The sequence below is a fragment of the Maylandia zebra genome, linkage group LG5 (genome assembly GCF_041146795.1).
Source record: "Maylandia zebra isolate NMK-2024a linkage group LG5, Mzebra_GT3a, whole genome shotgun sequence".
Classification (NCBI taxonomy): domain Eukaryota; kingdom Metazoa; phylum Chordata; class Actinopteri; order Cichliformes; family Cichlidae; genus Maylandia; species Maylandia zebra.
In genome coordinates this window covers 29259230-29280594 of record NC_135171.1, presented here as the reverse complement: position 1 = coordinate 29280594, position 21365 = coordinate 29259230, and the positions used below count along the sequence as shown (strand labels likewise).

General features: G+C 39.4%; 1 protein-coding gene across 2 annotated transcripts in view; it reads left to right on the top strand.

Annotated features, from left to right (window-relative positions):
- The window catches only part of pmepa1 (prostate transmembrane protein, androgen induced 1), a 40559-nt gene extending 19748 nt beyond the window's left edge, over positions 1-20811 (top strand). Inside the window, exons 1-5 of one of the 2 annotated variants that reach the window (XM_004548845.4) lie at positions 7114-7457; positions 9749-9903; positions 12409-12462; positions 12574-12929; positions 13317-20811. In XM_004548845.4, coding sequence (XP_004548902.1) covers positions 7400-7457; positions 9749-9903; positions 12409-12462; positions 12574-12929; positions 13317-13629 — 936 coding nt within the window. In that variant the 5' untranslated portion in view covers positions 7114-7399 and the 3' untranslated portion in view covers positions 13630-20811. Of the gene's footprint in view, positions 1-7113; positions 7458-9748; positions 9904-12408; positions 12463-12573; positions 12930-13316 lie in introns of those variants that run through there. The other variant, XM_004548844.4, reaches the window with a different exon arrangement.
- Positions 20812-21365: the final 554 nt, after the last annotated feature.

Sequence of the window (21365 nt, the reverse complement as noted above, 5' to 3'; positions counted from 1 at the left end):
AAAACAAATATTCTTAAGACATGCAGAAACATAACTGTAACTGTGTGGTCAGGATAATGTCTTTTATACAGTTTTACATTTTTTACTGTAATAATTTTGGTGAAAACAGTGCAATTGCTATAACAGAATTAAAGATAAAAAATGAGTTATTTCTGTAAAACCTTTGGACAAACACAAGACAACTATAATAAATACCGCCCACATGCTGATGAGAGCTAGTCAAACAAACAGCATGGTTATATCTTTTTAATAGCAACTTCAAAACATGGCCAACTTCAGAAAACAGACATACGCATACATATCACAGAGAGTAAAACAAAGTCAAGCCAAAAAGCAAATTATTTACAATTACAAAAATGCATTAGTGGTATTGAAATTGCATTTTTTTAAAATAAAATGTAAGTAAGCTAATGTACAGTACTGTAGCTCAGTATATTCACCACCTGTCACGAAAGTAATTCTTCTTCCAGTATTTTTACAAGAAACCTCAAAAAGCTGTGAACTCGTAGAACTTTAATCAGCTGTGTTGCAATTGTTTTAGGTGAAAACAGCATAAAACATGAAAGCACCAAACTTACTGATTAGTGCGACCTGCTCAATGAGACGTTTCAGTACTATAGCTTTTAATGCTATCCAAACACATTTACTTTTTTCTAATAATAATCCTTATTATTATTATTCAGTTTTATTAAAGTTGTCATTGGTTCTTGTTAAAAAACAAAGACTTTTGTATTTTATCATTCGTATTTAAAAAAAACTGAGTCAAATGTGTTATTAGGGTGGACTCTGAAAGGTCATTAAAGTCTGAAGGTCAAAGTGTCAAAGGTCACAGCACCTGTATTGTATTGGTGAGAGCTGGCAGCATGCTTTATGTGTTTCATGGTCAGGATATTTAGTTTACTCAGAGTCAGTGACCTACTCTCTGCTAGAGTTAGCATAGCTAGCGTTCCAGATGGGACTTGCAATTTAACATGGGAGTTCCCTGGATTAACACTCTAAATTTAGACTAATGCTTCTCTGTCCTTCTTCCACTCCAGCACTCATCTATTCCATACACCCAGTTCTTACACCTATTACATATCCTCCAGTTCTACTTTATTTTGTCTTGTTGTAAAATGTCTGCACTGAACATTTAGATAAGGTGGTTACTTACGTGGTGAAATAATGCTCTTTATCACAATGGCAGTGATGGCTGTTTTGTTTTTTTCCCTTATCCATTTAGTTTTAAAATTTGATATATAGACTGTGATATCGGTATTTGTTTTATTATTATTATTACAGTACAGTGGTTTGACATAGTTAACCTCTGTACTGATTTGCATGCATTCATTTTTTTTGTTTTTACAGGGAAAGAATCTCCATTTGAGATGGATTCAGGTACATATGTCAGCACATTTTGCTTGCTGTTACCTCTAACTTCTTCCTGGGTTCAAACCCGGGCAGGGCCTTTCACTCATTTGCACCTTCTCTCCGTACTTGCACGTATTTCTCTGGGAGCTCCGGTTTCTTCCACCATCTAAAACAATGCCCTAGCCAGCAGGATCTGGTCCTCATTTGCAAAGTAGGCTTTGGGTAATGTAAAATTACACACTGTGCAAGTGGATCATGTAAAGTTACAGTTCTGGTTTTACATTTTGTCAGAGCAAAGACTAATGAAAGATGAGAATCAGAAATGGGATGACGGTTAGAGAAAGATGAGGAAGGATGATAACTTACCCCTTCAAACATGCACACACACACACACACACACACACACACACACACACATTTCTGTCTCTATTTTCCCACTGTTGAATCAAGCAGTGGGAGTTTTATGGACCAAAGTTCCCACACTTGTTGGCTGCACCATGACTATGACTTCCAAAGTCAATGGGAAGAGACAGTGTGTATCATTTTGTGTGTCTTTCTTGTATGTATGTGTGGGTGTTTGTGCAAACCTCCCTTACACACACACACACACACACACACACACACACACACACACACACACACACACACACACACACACACACACATACCACCACCCATTGCCCCCTATAGCCTTTCTCATGGAAATTGGCAGGCAAAATTGTGTGAACCTATGACCTATAACTCTGCCTCTCACACTCACACACATATAGGAGCTTGCACAAACACTCTCTCTCTCACACACACACACACATACACACACACACACACACACACACACACAGCTGTCTGTGCTATTTCTGACTACCCAGACTGTCGAGTCATCTGAGGACTGAGAAAGGGGGGAGGAATTAGCGAGCTCTTCTCTCTCTCTTCTTCCCTTTCTCCCTTTCTACTCTTTTCATCATTGATTTTTTTTTTTTACATTTTCTTTTCTGGTTGCCTTCCTTCCTCCCTTTTTAAGCTTTTCAACCTCATATTTTCCATCTCCTTTGCTAATATATTTCATGTCCTGCCTTCTTTTCTGCCTCCCTTCACATTCCCTGCTTTGCACTCTTCAACTTCTTCCCTTCCACTCCCTCCTTCCTTCCCACCATATTTTCTTCCTCCCTGTCTTCCTTTCTCCTACCACCCCTCCCTCAATTCTCCTGCCCTCCCCACTCTCTCTCTCTGTCTGCACTCTCAGAGCCATCTGACTCGGCAATGACCGCTTGTGACCTTTAGTTGAATGCAGGAGGAGGAGGAGGCAGATAGACTGAGAGCAGGCAGCGGATGACAAATGAGCTAATTGCTTTAGATTAACCATGGAGTGTCTGCCTGCCTGCCAGGCTTACGGCCTCCTCCTGTCTAGACAACACCACAGAGGGAGGGAAGCGATCAGCAATCTCTCTCATGCAACAATTCTGAGAAGTGAAAATGTTTCTTTAGCATTGCACAAGGAAAATTAAAGGAACTTCAAACGGCTATTTAGAATTGTTCTTCCTTGAAGATAAGGCACTGGGAAGACACAGGTCTGAACCTTGATCTTTCAAAAAGAAAATATGCTGAATTTTAGTGCAACACTGTAAATCCTGCATAATTCAACCTGACACCATTTTTTTTTTGTTTCAGTCCTGATAAACCAGAAAGCACCACAGACTTTCTGTTTAGTCTCTAAGCTGATGTAAGCTGTGCAATCAGACTCAGGATGAAATGAGAGATGTCAGGCTTTTATTTTGATGATCAGTTTTTACACAAACCATCTTTTTCTGAGATTATCTTTAATATGCTGCAAATTCTTTTTGGCATAATCAAATTCATAAAAACAAAAAATGAAATGTAACTCTCAACTGTTTTAAGTTCAGTCATAAAGTCAAACTTTGACTTCTTCAACTTTTCAGTTTTTTATCACTTTGAAAATATATGCACGTTTTAAAATCGTGCACTAATTTTCAGTGTCTGATCGCTACAATGTTGCAATGAAGCATAGCTAATAGGCCTAGAATAGCAAGACGTGCTGCTGCAGAAGCCTTGAGGCAAATAACAGCAAAACAACTAATGGAGATGAGTTGGAGATGCTTTTATTGCATTAAAATGATTAAAACAATTACACAATACAATTATATATTAGAAGGCATCTGTCATAGATTAAGGAAAGACGGCAGCTATGATAAACTCAAATGGCGTCATTAGAAAAAATATTCCTGCATAAAAGATAAGGGGTCATAAATGAATCCTTTCAGTTATTTTGGTTGCTTGTCTAATCTGGCTGAAGGTTAAGCACCTGCACTGATTCAATTAGTCAGTCAACTGAAGATAATTTGAACCTGGATGAGCCATTTAAGTCATTTTTAATCACCATCACACATGGGACAATTTTTTTAGTAAACTGCAGATTAGAACAAACAGGTGAGCTGAAAATATCGCCTTAACTATTCAAGGATTAAATAAAAATTATTTTGCACAATACAGTTGCACCCCAGATGGCTAATGAATTAGTAAGAGATTTTTTTAGACTCCATTTGTGTGAAATACAATGAAGGTTAGGGGTAGAGAAGTCGTCTTTTGGATCACAGTCCACTGTCCATTATTTAAAGACAAAAAATAAAAGAGTTTGATGAAGTCAACAAGGGTAGCAGTGTCTTTTGAAATTTATCTGGGGCAAAGGGATTTCTTTGACTTATAACCTTAGCAATTGTCAAAGCAGCGTGGGCTGAGGCTTAATAAACCCATGAATGCGGTTTTCTGTTTGCATTTGGCACAAATACTCGGCGGTGCACATTTTTGTCTGCCAGGAAGAAATCAAATACACTAAAGCTTGATCATTGTTTGCCTATTTGTTTTATATTTCTTTTCTTGTCTCTTTGAATGCACACATATGAGCATGTAGCTGAGATTTTGGAGCCTCTGCGGTTTGCACAAACCTGCTTTTTGTAGCATACCACAGACACAGTGTTATTATGTATCTTCGCTGGAGCATGTTTTAGCCTCAAGGATGTTTTTCAGTGGTGCATCTGCACAACACATTTGCTTTAAAAATAATTTTGGCATACCAAAAAGGCTTCTGCGATTGAAAGAGAAGAGAAATAAGGATGAAGAATAAGATGACAGAGAGAAAAGAGAAGAAGAGGGAATGGGGAAAATGAGGTGGAATGGCTGCGCATTTTAAATCTCCACAGGGTGGGGGAAAAACATGCCCTAAATTCTGCAAAAAATAAAATAAAATCTCTCTGCAAAATTATGCACCTTAAAATGAGCGGCATAAGTGGATTAAAACACAGTTAGCATGCAGAATGGAAGGAGTGAGCTAAACGCAGCATTATTGACACTGGAGAGAAAAGAGAGAATCAAAATAAGAGCAGAAAAGAAAGGGAAGGGAGGAGAGCTGCTGGCCGAGCTGCTGGCCTCGCAGTTTTGGGAGCTCTGTGTTCAAGGGAATTGACAGAGTATGTGTTTATAGCAATAGTAGGAATTTTTTATTGAATGATGACGCATCAATTTGCAAAAGCCGAAAGGAAACAGGATAACAAACATTAAAACGTCAGCGAAAGGCACTCCAGAGTGGCTCAAACTTGTGCCTGTAAATGCAGCTTTCAAACATTCGGTCCACGGGCCAGAACCCCTGGTGTGTCGATGCCAAAATATTACAAGGGTGTGGAAATATCTGGAAGCTTAAAAGTATTTTTTTTTTTATCTCTACAAGTTGTCTAAACTGTAAAAAAGTAAAAAAAAAACAAAAACAAATCTGTAGTTCCAAAATACTTGTAGATCTACTTTAATCTATCACTTATAGTCTGCTCTTCATGTGTTTTGTAAAGAATGGTTTAATAAATGTGGTTTTACTTATTTAGACTAAAAGCAACGGAGAAGGTGGACATGTTTACTTCTTATTATTAATATTGTTAATTTAATATGCATGGGTTTTGCTGTTGGGGCCCACTTTACATCAGATTTGGCTATATATGTACTTTTACCAAAATGAGTCAAACAAGCCTAGTGTCACTACAAAGCTATAAATATGTCAATAGAAGTGCTATAAATATAATATTAAGATGACCAGTTTTGAGATATCCAGTAGGAAGCAAACAACTAAATTAGCACATAAAAAAGGTGTGTAAGTGCCAGAATGCAACAGTATGGCTTTATGTGCTAAATCCACTTTTAATTTTTGAACAATGTTGCCATGAAATGTTCAAACCTCGGACAGAAAGGAGAAAAAAAAGGACTGAAAGGAAGGACGGAAAGATATCAAAGGGAGAAATTAAGGGACGTACTGTAGCAGACATGGGAGGAAAGGAACACAGACACCCACATGAGCAAACATAAACAGACTAAAATTATTATCTGTAAACAGTCACATTGCCTGTTAAAGCGAACTGTTGTTATTGTCAAAGGCAAAAAAGGAACAGAGAGGCACTTAAACATACAGCGATGCCAGTCTCGCCATCTGTGTGAAGCCACCCAGACTGTGTGTGTGTGTGTGTGTGTGCGCGTGTCTGTGGGCTCACTGCCTGCTGACAGCTTGTTCTTTCAGCTGGTGCTAAACTCCCACAACTTTTCTTTCCCTCCCTTTCCTTTCCCTTCGCAACATACCGTACACAGCACAGTGGCCTCTTTGGTAACTATAAACCTTCCAAGCCGTCTTTTCTGCATTCACAACGTCAACAGGAACTCTGACGTTATGTAACAGGGCTGCATGGTAGTGCAGTGGTTAGCAATGTCACCTCATACCAAGAACGATCCTGGGTTCGGACCAACCTGGCTTTCCGAGTTCACCCTGTGGATGTGTGGGTTACATCCAGGTGCTCTGGTTTCTGCCCAAAGAACTTAGAGACAGAGAGAAGATGCAGACGTGACAGTAGCTGATCTTCTGTGATGGACCGAAAAACCACGACTGTACATGTGGGTCCAATCCACTTGAATCCACTTATGTAATTAGGCCCCACAACCCCTGACATTGGCTGGTAATTTAAAAAAAAAAAATTATTATAACATTTTCCAAGTAATATGAGGGAAAAGGGGCTTCATTAGTGTGAGGTTAAATATTCTCATGGTTTGCCTTTTGCTTAGTTTTCTTAGCATTTTGGATAAAAGTGTTGTTTTGTGGGAGACAACATATTGGGCTTTGTCCTGGAGGGATGGTGTTGCCTTACAGCTAAATTTAGGTCTGGATATTTATGGACGGTGACACAATTTTCCATATTTTGCATCTGTACACCAGCAAAAATAGATTTGAGAGTCAAAGAGGGATGAATTACAACATTTGCAGGGAATCATTTCATACACGATCTCTTCATATAATATTTAAAAAGCTGCGCTCTTGTTCTTGACCCCTTCCCCACCATACCGTGCCATGACAGACCATACCAGACCACAACGATCCTTTCAGTGATGAAGCAGTCAGTACTAACTATTGTATTCTGCTTGTAAGAGTTTAATTGCCTCAGTGTTTGAATGTCCTAATGAGCAGAGAAGTTCAAACTTCAAACTCAACTCCCCCTCCCTTCTCCATGTCTCTCTCTCTATCTCATCATTATTCTCTCCATCCCACTGACCCATCTGTCTCCTCTCCCAGACGCTCCCACCACTCCCCCTCTTTTTCTCTCCCCTCTCCCTCTGTCTCTTTCTCTGCCTCCCCTCCTCCCTCACACTGACCCCTTTTGTTCACAGCTATTGGGTTTTGGTGGCGAGGGAGGGCAGAAGAAAGGGTCTGGTCAGCTGTTTCCTCGATATGTGCGCCTGTGTGTGTCTGGACAGTGTGGGAATGTGTGTGAGAAAAAGTTGCAGACAAAGCTTACTCCAGGCTCAGAGTGTGTGTGACGGCCGGTGAGGACACACATGGTGTTGGAGCATCCACGGGATATGAAGCTTGGAAAGTTTTGTTTTACTTTCTTTTATTTTTGTTGTTTTGGTTTAGCGTTGGTTTCTTCCTTTTCCCTCAGTAGCAGATCTTCGGGATCTGTCCTCTGGAAATCAACCTTTTTTTTTGTGAGGCTTGTTGAGTGACGAGACTATGCAACCTTCATCACAGAGTCACAACCATGACAACTGTGTTCAGACACAGTTGTGCGGTGAGTTTCTTATCTGAGATGAAAAGATGGATGTTATCAGATTCCTTTGTATGCACTAGAGTCTGATTTATTTTTAAGCAAGCACGCTTTAGTCTTTAAGTTCATTTTTCCTTTTAAATGCATGCGAATCAGCATATTTTCAGATAGTTGTAGATAGTTACATATGTATATATCTAAATTGTCAATTAAAGTTTTTCTTACATGTGGGAGTTTGCAGGTTTACTATGTGCGTCACTGCATATTAAAAATCTTGGAAATTTGGACAGTTGGTCAAGTGAAATGGCATTTAAATGCATCATCTCAGCCAACTTTGGGTTATCTTGTTGTGGAAATCCTTTTAATCCCAGGAAGTCTGCAGCTGCAAGTCTTACAGAAGTTTGTCCTAAGTGGTCTTCTGACCACGTTCCCTGAAGTTCTTTGGGGTCCTCTTGTGTATATAGACCAGCGGTCCCCAACCCATGGGCCTCGGACCAGTACCGGTCCGTGAGTCGTTTGGTGCCGGGCCGCGATAGTTGAGGCTCAGGTGTGAAATGTATGGTTTTCAGGGTTTTTTATCGGTTTTCAGCATTATTTTGTTATCGTTTTTATCGTTAACTCGGTTTTCCTGGGTCTTTTCAGGTGTGTTATGAATAAATCTTCTTTTTTTTCGGTACCGGTACTAGTTTCATTTTGTTGTATTTATCCGCCACACCTTAAGCCCGGTCCGTGAAAATAATGTCGGGCATAAACCGGTCCGTGGCGCAAAAAAGGTTGGGGACCGCTGATATAGACCATACGTGCTAAGCATAAGTGCCTAACAGAAGGGGAAGAATGATGCTTTTAATCATGGTTAAAATAAAATGTTCGATTTGTTTTGTTAAAAAACTGGTGCTTAGTTCCCAGAAACTAGTATATGTTTTAACTTTGGCTGTTCACTTCTATTGATTCTTTAAAACTCTGCTTCTCTATCAAACAGTTCTGCGCATCTCTGAAACTTTCTTTTTTTGCTTTAATATGTCAGTGTAGCCTGTGAGCTAATATAAATAAATGTGATAAAAAGTAATACGTGAATGAATCCAGCGATACAGGAGTCATCTGACTCTATACTTCTTCATCTTCTGTGATGGTTTACTGGTAAGAGGAACTCAAGACTGTGAGAACCGGTGTGGACTGTGAGAAAAACAGAATGCAGTGTGTGTGGGCAGGGGGTGTGCGGGGGAGGGTTGGTTTGTTGTCTGCTAGTTACTTTATGCTCTTGTGTCTGACTTGGCCCTGACCTCTGCCTGCTCCCTGTGAAAAAAACAAAACAAAAACAAAGTGTGAGAAAAAAGCCTCCGTTTCTGTGTGTGTGGATAATGGCAGTGCTGATGATGGGGGAGGTGGAGCAGGGTTAAGGGGTATTTAAAGCAGGCTGTCTCTCAACAAAGGTGGCCCTGTCTGTCAGCCTGGCCTCGGCTGGCTGTGTGTGTGTGTGTGTGTGTGTGTGTGTGTGTGTGTGTGTGTGTGTGTGTGTGTGTGTGTGTGTGTGTGTGAAACACCCTGACCTGACATGAAGACTATATCTTTCTCTGTTTTTTCTTCTAATAACATCAATTATACCAGCCTGCTTTAAATGTGTGTTTTTGTATTTGTTGAAGTCATTTTTAACCACGAATGTGATGAAGCACTCCAAGTAGTACTAAAAAACCAAAAAAGATGATGAACTCATATATTTTACACAGTAATTATTGGGTATATGTTGCAATACTGTTTTATGTACTTTAGCTCTCTCCATGTTGTTTGACCTCAACTACCAACATCCCCAATGATTAAATGGACAATACTATTTTTCAAATCCAGCCATGAGTTATTTTGTTATTATTATCATTAGTATTTCAGTTGAATAACTAAATCAGGATGTACAACAGTGTTTTGTTTCTGTGAAAGCCCTGAACTTTTGAAGTGTGTATTTTTTGTTGCTTGGAATGAAACTAGAGAGCCGTGATCTGTTATTGCCCTAAAACGTAATAAGAGGATGGTGATTATGTTATCTGAGGCAACTATACAGGGGATGAGGCCTTTGGCCATCTAAAAAGTCTCTGACAATGATTGAATTTTCCAATAAATAAATAAATAGAAATATTAGATCTTCAAATATAATGCAAAATAGGCAGATGTCATCATACACTTTTCATGTCCTTGCAAGGCCTGACCTAACGGTGTTAATGCGACTGTACCATCATCAGGGTTATTGTACGAAGAGCCACAGAGGACTGTTTTCTGCTTTCTTGAGACTCGTACTTATGTCAGTCTTTGTTTCTCTGTCACTGCAGCCCAGCTGGAGTTCGTCCAGATTCTGGTGATCGTAATAGTCATGATGGTGATGGTGGTGGTCATCACCTGTCTTCTCAACCACTACCGCCTATCAGCACGCTCCCTTCTCTCCAGGCACACCCCTACACGCAGGAGACACCTGCCACTGGCCAACGTAAGTCAGACTTATGCCAGGACTGCATGATGATGTGTTGCCCAAGCTATGCACTTACAGTAGCTCATTCATTATGTGTGCAAGACTTTTTATTCAGTTGGGTTTACATACATGTTGCTGCTAAAAAGGTAACACAGTTCTGACACACCGAGCAAAGAAGAGAAAATGTATTTTAAGGCCTGTAGTTCACTGTTTTCTTTCATTTCAAAGAAATTCATTTTATTCAACCTCAATACACCAAAATGTGCACTTGTATCCAGACTATAGAATAGAATAGAATAGAATAGAATAGAATAGAATAGCCCTTTATTGTCATTGTACATGTACAATGAAATTATGGGTGCTTTGTGCAGGAATTAAATATAAATGATAAGACAGGAGGAATAAATAACAAGCAGGAGAAACATTTACAAAACAGTAGAAAGGCAGACATTGGAGAACAAAGTGCTTGAAAGTAGTGCAAAGGGCTCGGTCAGAGTATAGAGTCCATGTGTGAGTCGCCTGAGTGATGAGAGTTACTCAGACCATGGCTCAGATTGGTGAGATGAGTGACAACTTTGCTTACCTACTGCATCACTACACCGCTCATTTTTCCATAGTGCCTTTACATAGCTTAAACATACACGTGTTTCTGTGTCAGAGACAGATAAAGTCGGTTTGAATATGTGGAGCAAACAGAAAATGAAAAGTTGTAAATGGTGGCAGATATTATGTAAGATACATGAATTCATTAATTGAAGAAATAAAATAGCACAGTCTGTTTAAGACATGGAATAAAGTTAGTGTCTCGACAGGTGAAATTTTATTTTCCAGTAAAGCTATCCAACTTTGCAAGGTTATGAACAAGATATATGTAGGAAGAAAGAGAGAGAGAGAGAGTTAAAGAAATATATGAAAAATGAACGAAATGATTTATAAAGACAAATAGATAAAACATATAACAAACCCCTCAACCACGCTGACCTTTTATAGTTACAGTCATTCATCTTTATAAACAGACTTCCTGGAGGAAGTTAGCATCTGTTTCAGACAGTTTCACAATAAAAGCAGTTTCAGAGGCGTGCCAACTGGCCGCATGTGATCACAGTGCTTAAACTGTGCTGCAGGCTAACGCTAACGCACTGACTCATTTCTTCATTAAGGGCCATGGCGACTTGCCGATGTCTATTTGAAGAACACGCACCGACTTACACCTGAGGCTTCCTCAAACATATGACTTCACTAGTGCTGCCTGAATCACCTTCCACTGAATCACTGTCTGTGTATCTGTGTGGCTTCAGTTTCAGTTTAAAATATGAGTAAAGAATGAAGCACAAACATGCACATACACACACATAGAGCTCCTTATAAGCTCAGGGGAGTCATAGTGTCCTAGTTAATTTGGATTAGCAAACAGACATGGTGACACACATGCAGCCAGACAAGCAGGCAAGAAAACTGTCACCAGAGAGAGTATATATATTTTTTTTTTTACAAAAGTTGGAAAAGTTCCTCTCAGACTTTTTTTTAAAGAAGCAAAGAACTACTTTTGTCTTCTCCTCACTACAAGCGGTGACACCGAAGGCATCGAGACACCCTCTAAACATCAGCTTGAGCTCAAAGTATTGTTCAATCCATTATAGATTCATGTACACTCTTAATTTCAACGTTTTAAGTCATACTTGTGTTGGGCAATGTTGTACCAAACTATATGTGCTGCTGATTTTAAATGAGCACAGAAAATTTTTTTACTTTGTTAACTGAATGTGAAGCTTACAGTGTCAAATTATGCACATACATTACACAATACAGCTCATATATTAACTGTAGGAAAAGGTCAAACACAGGTAAAAGGTACAACGTTTTACTGGAGAAGACAGTATTAGGCAGTATAACCTAGATTTAAAAATACTTTAATAGCAGGGATCATAGTTAGCTTCACACTTTTGCACAGACAGGTTTATATAAACAGAGTCCTCTAATAAATAACACGCACTCATCCATCCGTCCATCCAGTAAAGTTTGAGCAAACAATAAGAAGTGTATCAGTACCAAGTCTCATGTTCTATGTTTGGGGAAAGGCGATCGCAGTGGAAAGTCTTTGTGACAGTGTTTAAAACAAGAACTAATATATGACAGGAAGTTACAACCACTCATCTCTAAAAATTACACAGCGGTGTTGAAATCATTATTAGCAGCAGTGTATATTCCCGTTCTAGTATCTATGTCTTAACCAGCTCAATTTTATTGAAATTTGAACTATTACAAATCAGAGGAATAAATTATACTTTTAAATAGTGCTAAATGTGGTTTGAGGTCAGCCAGCAGATGAGTGGCTAATGCGCCAACCACAAGACCTGCTTCCCTGCCTACTGAGTGTTTACACCATGCAGACATTCTCATGCTCTTCTTCTCCACATTTTCTTTTGCTTACTGCTGTTCTTTGCTAATAGAGATGCAAACTGCGAAAAAATTAAAGAATTATTTTTATTATTTAATTACATAAATTGACTTTTTTGCACACAGGAGGGAAGTCTGTGGTCCTCTGAGGGAACAGGCACAAACAGTGGTCTAAATGAGGTGAGTGCTGCTTCAACCAGTGGTGGTCTTCGAGTTTGATTTAGTACAAAATTCATTTAAACCAACATTAGTTAGAGGCACAGCAGTAATTAAATATCTCTCCTCACACAGCACCAGGTGTATAACACCCACCCCCCGGAGAGAGGGGGCTCTTCCTATATACAGCGGGAAGTACAGCACAGCCACTCCCAGCCTCCGCTGCAGCCCCAGCGCTTCCAGCACACATACGCCCCGAGTCGCTTTCAGCCAACTTATCCCTACCTGCCTCAGAGCCTCATCGATCTTCCCCCCACCATCTCCCTCTCAGATGGAGAGGAGCCCCCGCCGTACCAGGGGCCCTGCACCCTGCAGCTCAGAGACCCCGAGCAGCAGATGGAGCTGAACCGCGAGTCGGTCAGAGCGCCACCCAACCGAACAGTATTCGACTCCCACCCTCTCGATCCATCCAACTCCTGTTTGCAGGCCAGGTAACAATGAGCAAGTCTGTGGTCCGTTATTGTGTTTTGGATCACTCACTTGTCGTTGTGTTGACTAATTCCTGTGTTAAGGATTTTTATCAGAGACTTATCCAGCTTATAAAAGGCGTCATAGAAATGTTTATGTTCTTTGTACCAACTTTGTACTAACTGTGACTAGATGTACTGCACAGTAAAGGAGAAAGAGACTAAGAGCTTTAGACATCCTCTCTTCACAGCCTAATGTTTAATTATGTTTCATTTTCTGTAATTATGATGCATTATAAGGTTTTAAATGCAGAAATTTGATTAGCTGAAAACCTACAACAAATCATTTTTTATCTGCCATCATCTTGTCTTCATCAGTGTTATTTATTCATTCATTTATTTTGCTCTCAGACTGCAGGCCCCCCCTCCAAGTGTCCATTCAGGCATCAGTGTGTTGGAAGCCCAGGAGGCTTTGTCCAGGCATCAGAAGCAGGGCTCTCGAGTGGAAGGAGCTCCTCCAGCCTACAGCGAGGTGATTGGGCACTACTACCACCCAACATCTGTAACCTCCAGCCATAACAATCGGACTGTGATATCCTCACAAGCACCACCTGCCTCGCTCATACAAGGCCTGCTCCGACCTCCGCATCAACAGCAAGGAAGTGTGGACAACAGGAACACAAGGAATACAAAGGAGAAATCCCAGAAACCCCAGCAGGTGTGACAGTGCTGCTCTCTGCTTCCAGTGAGAAAACCGGGATTACATCTGCTCACCACTGGAGTAATGACCAGTGGAGAATGATGAAAAGTCACGAAGTTGTTAAAATCCACTCTGAAGGGTTTAAGAGCTGGTTAGTTTTAGTTGTTGCAGGTCAGTTTTGCAGTTTCCCCACTGGCTTCTCTGGGTAAGATAACCCAGAACCACATTGCTCCTGCAGAGCACAGTCGCATGAACATCTGGCACATCCTGTTCTGCAGCTTCCTACTTCATGTCTTCTGATGAACCATTGATGTCAGAAAAGAGAGATTTAGAAGGGAATGAGATGGAAGCAGATGATTCTTTCCCTTAACAAGTCCTCCTCATCTCTCTTCTGTCAGACTGATGTGCGTAATCACCTTTCACAATGAATATTTACTTGGTCTGTTTTTTCCGTTGAACTTTTTCTTTATCTTATTCACACATCCATGAAAATTCCTATCCAAGCAAATGGCGAAATGTTACAATCTTTTTGGTTCTTCCATTTGTAGGATTTCTTTTTTTTAAATGTGATAATCCCCCACCACCACGCTGCTTCTGTCCATTTAGTCCATATTCAAAACTCCACTTCTGCACCAGGCTTTAGCCACATCGCTGGGACATTTTAGCACACTCGCTTATTCCGCGAGTTGTAGCACAAGGCTAAAAGTTCTGCCTTACATTTCCTAAGCGATGCAGGAGTTGCCACTGAAATGGTTGTTTCTTTTTTTTCCTTTTTAAAAAAAATGTATGTTCTTTTTTTTAAAGAACGCTTGCACAAAGTTCAAGACTGTTCACCGGAAAAAAGAATAATCCGCAATATGATCGAAAAGAGACAGAAAGTAGGGAAAGTTTGGGTATTTTTCTATACTTGATGGATTCCTATGAGTACATTTTTTGTGTTGCTTTTGTTTAGTGTTTTTTTTTTTTATTTGTTGTCTAGTTTTAGAAAAAAAAGATACAAACATCAGTAATCGGTTGGGGTGCCAACTTTTCACCTTTTGCAACGTACATGTTGACGTGTATATACGTCACACATGGAGCATATATACAGACACATGTATGCAAACCTAGAGTGAAAAGCACGAATTTAAAGTTATTTATATAATTGCTGAAAAGAATTGCACTATTTTTTAGTATGCGCCAATGGAACGTTTTTGGGACTTTTATTTTGAAGGAGCTCTGTCTATTGCGGCATAAAAACAAGAGAGAAGCAAGAACATGGTGAGTGAGGCTCAGACCGAGCGGTGCACAGCAGCTGCTATCATGATAAATGTAAGGGGAGGTTCTGACTTTGGCCCAACGGACTCGGATTAACCGTTACTGTACCATTGATAAAAATGAATAAATAATCGTTGGTTTATGCAAATGTCTGAGTCCCACGAGCCAGCCACAAGTCAGCATCCAACCTGTGGGTCCAATCAGAAAGTCTTAACTCTCTCTCATCCTATTGGCCGAATCATTAGCCAATCCCAAAGCTGGCTATTACTACCTCGACTAAACAAGCGAAGCACATTAGAGTTTATTCATGTTAACCAGACACAACAAATGTCTGGACTAATCGAGACAGTCTAATGTAACAATAGATGTTAACTAGAGTAGGATGTCGTAGACTTAGTTTTTAATCCTGTTATTTTATTTGAATGTCAGATATTTTTATTCATTGGATGAGAAGAGAGAAAACAAACCAATGACACCCCCCTTGTAGTGTATTACTCAGGAAGGAAGCCAGTCGCCCAGCAGGTCCTGAATATCTGATGCACTGACTGTGCACCACTTTGGTCACCCATACACCCAAAAGACCAAATTTTCTGGTCACGTACCTCTGGTTCCTTTGAATTATAGATTCTCTCCCACGTTTTCAACCCATGTATACACTCTGCTCTCTAAGTTTTTCTCTCTTGCAGGCCACTCTGAGCACTTTATTGCACCAGGAAAGAGACAACAATCTTCTGTCAGCCAGCGCCGACCAACCAACCAATAAAGCTTAAACACAACGGTAGAACCTTTTAGGTTTTTAGATTCAGATTTAGATTCTCCAACTACTAGTGATGCGCTTTTAAAGAGATGCAAAGAGTTGTGGACCAAAGCTTTTAACATTTACTGGAATAAAAAACAACTTTATTTATCATTTTGAGATTGAAGAACTTTAAGACATACAGACTTTAAATCCTCAACTATCCTTCCACAGGTCTCCATAAAACCAGCTGAACCTGTGCTTTAACAAATATATTCTATAATTAGGAGAAATTTTTTAATTTTCTTGTTTATAAACTCATTCTTTTAAGCTTTGGACTCAAACTCTTTGAGTGTTGAATGCAGCACAAGGCTGGTTGTTGAAACTAGACACACTGAAGTGTTGAAAAGTGGCACGAGTGTTAATAGCAGCCCGTCTTGTGTCATCTCATTAAGAGTGCAGAATTAATAGAGTTGCATTAGGTAGCTGATTGAGCTACTTGATCACTATTTGTAGTTTTTGTATTTAAAGCTGCTGCTTGATCCAGACAAAATCAGCGCCCTCTAGTGTCCAGCCTTTATGCAACAGCGCCCTCTTCAGGGACTGAACCAAACTGTAGCCAAATCTCCTGAGAGACAGTCTGAAGGCTAAAACAATACATTTTATAATCTCATATGGTGAATCTTTCATTTTTTGTCTGTACTTTCCTTCCATGGTGAGTCACAGCAGCATCTATCAACTATCGTGATAAAAAGAATTCAATCTGCTGAACTTGTTCCCCAGTATAAACCTTGTTTACAGGGACAGTTTGGCCCAAAGGTAAATTTATGTATTTTCCCAATTTTTTTGTATTCATTCCTATCCAACTGGATTGTGTTGAACTGGTGTGTGAATTGCCCAGTTCTGGAGAAATCAGCTACAGCGATGCCTGTGTTCTCTTTAATATAATGTAAGTAAATGGCAATTTCTGCTTGGGGTGTTTAAAGTGCCAAAATGTGAAAAAGACGGCAGCAGTTTCTCTTTCCAGAAATTGTGACCTGTTTATTCAAAAAATAAAAAATTTAAAAATCCACAAACCTTACAGTGAGCCATTTCATGCAGGAACTCTTTAGTTCGTACCGATCCGCAATTTTGAAAAATGTCCATGTGCAGAAGAAAGCAACCATGTGCGTGTGATGAAAGGCTCTTGCTGGTGGGAGATTGAATGGATGTCCCTCATTTGACCTGTAACATCAGGTAGCTGCACAGGTGCGAGGGTGTCTTTTGGTTTGAAGAAGATATTTCCTGCATGAAACTGCTCACAAAAATGTTGGTGGATGTTTTTTGATTAACAGCTTCACAATTTTTGAAAGAGGCATTGCTGCAGAATATTTCAGATGTAATTTTTGCTGCTTTGAGCTCTTCATAGTAAATGCCATTCAGTTCTATTCCATTAAATAGAACGGTGACATTTCCACATCCAAAAACTTCAAAAATGAGTGTCTCACAAAAAAACCCCATAGAAAACTGTGTAAATTTGATATTAATGTAAATTCTTATTTAAGTTGCTGGATACAAACTAAACATTTACAGCTTGATAGATGGATTGGATGTGTTTATGCTAGTCTTGTTTCTTGTCATTTTATCATCGCAATGATGCAGTCTTGTGTTCTATAGCAAACTATAACATTTCAAATCATAAAACAGATTGAAAAGACTCTTCTAACTGATTAGAAAAGTCTTTGATGATGTTAGAAAGATCTTCAAAATATCTTGTAGCATTACTCGGCAAACTACTAAATCTGAAAACACTGAATTCCTCTCAAAAAGTAAAGACAAAAAGTGAGAAAAAAGATTCGCCCTCCCATCATCTTTTAAGTCTGTAGCTCTCTGTAGCCCCAAAAGAAAGATGATTGGCTCATTTAAAAAAAAATTATTGTAATAATAATAATAATAATCTTTGATCTTATAATGAGGTTAGCAGCCTGGTTCTCAGTCCTAAGGTACTTTGAACTATTTTTCTGTTTCATACTTGTTTTTGAACAGAGTTGTTTCCTTAAATGGTTTCCTTTCCTGCACCAGAGGGCTTGCAGCGGGTATGAGAAGGCTGGCCAGGCTCTGACCACAAATATTAGTGATAGGAACTTAAAAAATGTATAAGGAAGTTGGAAAAATGTGTAGAATCAATCTCTTATTTCAGGGGAAAACCCGGGCTGGCTGACAATACAAAATAAGACAGGAGGAGAAAGAGGGAAAAGTCATTTGGAGGCTGACAGGAAGAACAGATCACACATTTCTACACAGCTGCTAATACCCTAGCGCTGCCTACATCTAAAGACTGGTGTGTTTACATGCAGTTGTACTTGTTCACCAGTGTTTGTGAGCTTTTCTTTAACTCTCAATTCTATTTATTTATGTTTCTTTTTAAAATTCAGTTCGATTTGAGTCACATAAAAGAGAGATATTAAACCAATCAATGCTCAGATCACATAGTTTTTGTTGCTTTAATCCATCGTGGAGATACTGAAAGTGTTAGGAGATCACTGTATGTGTGTGCGTGCGTGTGTGCAGTTAATGTACACCCACCTGCCCTGGGAAAGACCTCCAGCTGTCTAGACAAAAACTAAACACATAAAGGCACACACAGAGCAGACTAAACAAACTCACCGAAGAACCAAACGCCTCACACACACACAGACACACACACACACACAATAAACACACACGCACACACACTGAGGTTTTTGTTATTGCGGACCACACAAGGTAGCAAAAACATTTATTTCACACACCTTGATTGCCTCTCCCCTCCCTCTCCCTCTTCCTGTCTGAACGAGCTCTTCCTGTTCCCTAGAGATGGCCGCTGTCCAATGACAGAGCTCCTTTCAGAACCGGCCCTCGCTGCCGCTGGGTCAGCGGTCTTTGAGTCTCCTTGGAAACGTTCGTTGTTTGTTATTGTTGCTATGTCGTACAAGTGTGCCTGCCTGCGCTGAGACGGGCAAAATGTGAGTGGCTAGTTTGGGCTGTCAATCATCCCAGGCCACACTGTCTCAGATGATGACGATGAATAGATGATGGTGATGAGATTGTTGCTGTTGGTGATGATGATGATGGTGATGAAGATAGATGTTTTTGGTAGTGACACCGCAAAGATCGTTGCAATACACCTACTATTTGCCTTTTTGATTATATTAGTCATATTTTAACGTAGTGTGCTAAATGTCAGTTTTTTTTATTGTTGTTGTTGTTGTTGTTGTTGTTGTTGTTGCTGATGATGTTTATTCACTTGAGAACAAAAAGATTTAACTTCAATTCAAAAGTTCATATCATTAAAAAATGTGTTTGGTTTTTTTTTTTCATTTGTAAACATCGAGAGTGTAAAACTACCTAACACACAAAAACTGCAGATTTCTGGGGAGGATGTGTAAATACAAGAAAATGTACTTCTGCTTTTAAGTGCCCTTTTTTAAAGTTTAAAGTTGTCAGTGTGCAGCTGTCTGAAGAGCAAATCGGTGCGATTGGTGCGGGGATCGACGCCACAGATCCCCATCAACATCCCTTGAGATGAGCTTATGTTAAAGCTAGCTAAAGTTCCCTTTTATTGGAACCTTTTTGAGCACATTTGTATCACGCACTTATAAGTTCCAAGTATAAATCTTCATGTAAGCACCTAGTCCTCGTAACCCACTAATCATTGCGTCTCCTTACTCGACCCAGTGTCTAGATGTGTGCCTTCTGGTGTCCAGCATGATCGGAGACTTACACTTAAAAAAATCCTTTACTGTTGCCTTTCAACGTAAAACCTCGGACAGCACAAAATCTTAACACGTTACAGCCGTGACGTATGGAAGCCCAGTCAGGCCAAGAAAAAAAAATGGAGGGGAAAAAAAACAGTCAGTGTTTCTAAGCTAAAATGGACCAAAAGTCCTTAAAATACTACAAACAAATAACATGTGGAAAAGCAGATATCTGCAAATCTTGTGTGGTTGCTTCTATTGTTTTTATGTTATCATTCCAACTTCTCTTCCCTTTTCTTTTTCCTGGTAAAGCTGGACTTCTATAATCACGACATTAGAAGCTAAATTTGTGAAAACAAATTACTGTTGCTATTGCTGCTCTATATGTTTGGAACTATAACTAAAAACAGCTGAAATTAATGCTTTTCTTCAGAAATTTAATGAGACGCAGTATTTGCTTTTAACATTTCTGACTGCTTGCAAAGAATCACACACCACACAGTCCAGATTCATATGTGACATTATTTAAGACATCTCCAAAGACGAAACCACTGTAAAGAAAAAAACGTTCAGTCAAGCTTGAACTTTTTGTTTTCGATTTTGGGGAAAAATCTTTTTTTTTCCTCCAGTTTTTGCTACATGTTTGATCAGTTTTAAAAGAAAGGATGATTTAAGTAACACAAGTAGACTGGCGGACGGCATACAAGCAAACCATTTTCTCCCTTCATATTTCTGTATCATCGCATTTTTCTCTGCTTGCTCTGCTCTTTTAATCAGCGCTGTGTGGCGCCTTTCCTCTGACAATGTCGAAGAAAAAGTATACAAAAGCACTCTTGTTCGCAGTTATGTTATGTGTTCATATTTAAATAAGCCTCTGTATCTTACACCGCAGTGACTATTGTAGAAGTCTTCCACCTGTCCTTGAGTTTTATCCTGCAAGCATGTAAACTGTGGGGCTTGTACAATAGACCAGTTTGTTCTGGTAAGGATTCCTACGTGCAGCTGGTGCAGATGTTTTAGAAAAGCATGATAAAATGCTGCGATTGTGTCCAGGGAAGTAAAACTGCACACAAGTAATCAGCAGCTTTGGAGTGAAATCTTCACTCAGGACCAGATGTCAGATAAAAATGTGGGAACTCCGATCTGTTCTCTGCAATGCTGGGTTTCCCATCACTCAAACGTAGCACCGGGTTCATAAAAAGAATGAACATGGAGCTGAGGGTTTAACTTCAATCTGTTATCTGTCACAGCATGGCTCATGCACTTATATAGAGGCCTGCTTATTCTCAGTGATAATAACTGCTTATTTGTGTATTAAGACAGTTTATTTTAATTTATATTGGATGGTCTATGTGTTGCTGGGTTTGCTATGTTGTTATTTTCTTTTCTGTTACAAACACAAGACAATGGTTTATTGTTGTTGTCACAGAACATGAATCAGACACATTTCAGTTAGCCTTCGATTTAAAAAAACAAATAAAAAGTTTTATAAATTCACCCGAGTCTCGTCTGCTTATTTATTTTGTATTTAGTAATTGTTGGAGGCTTTCCTTTTTTTGTTTTTGCAAGAAAGGAGCCTTTGACACACATTCATTCATCCACCACACAGACACACACACACATGCGCAGACACTTTGTACACATACAAGATTTGGTTTGTATGCACATTTCAAAAAGCTGCTGGTACATCCCTTAGATTAGCTCCTGTTCCATGCTGATGTGATAGCATCATGCAGCAGATCTGTTGACTGTACTTTGATTCAGGCTGAAGCATTGATCTGACAGAAGGTACTCTGCAACATGGATGATTGGTTTTGTGATATTTAAACTCAAATATGACCCTACTGTCATCATGTGGCATCCAAATTATCATAACTTTTAAATGTTGTGTGACTCTTGAAACACATTTTATTTTCATCTGCAGAGTTAAGTTGCTGTAAATATTTATCCAGCAGATGGCGCACTTGAATTAGAGTTCAAGGCTCAATGGCCACATCATGGTTATGATTGTTAGATTTACTTCATTTCTAGTTATTAGTGTTTAACGGGTC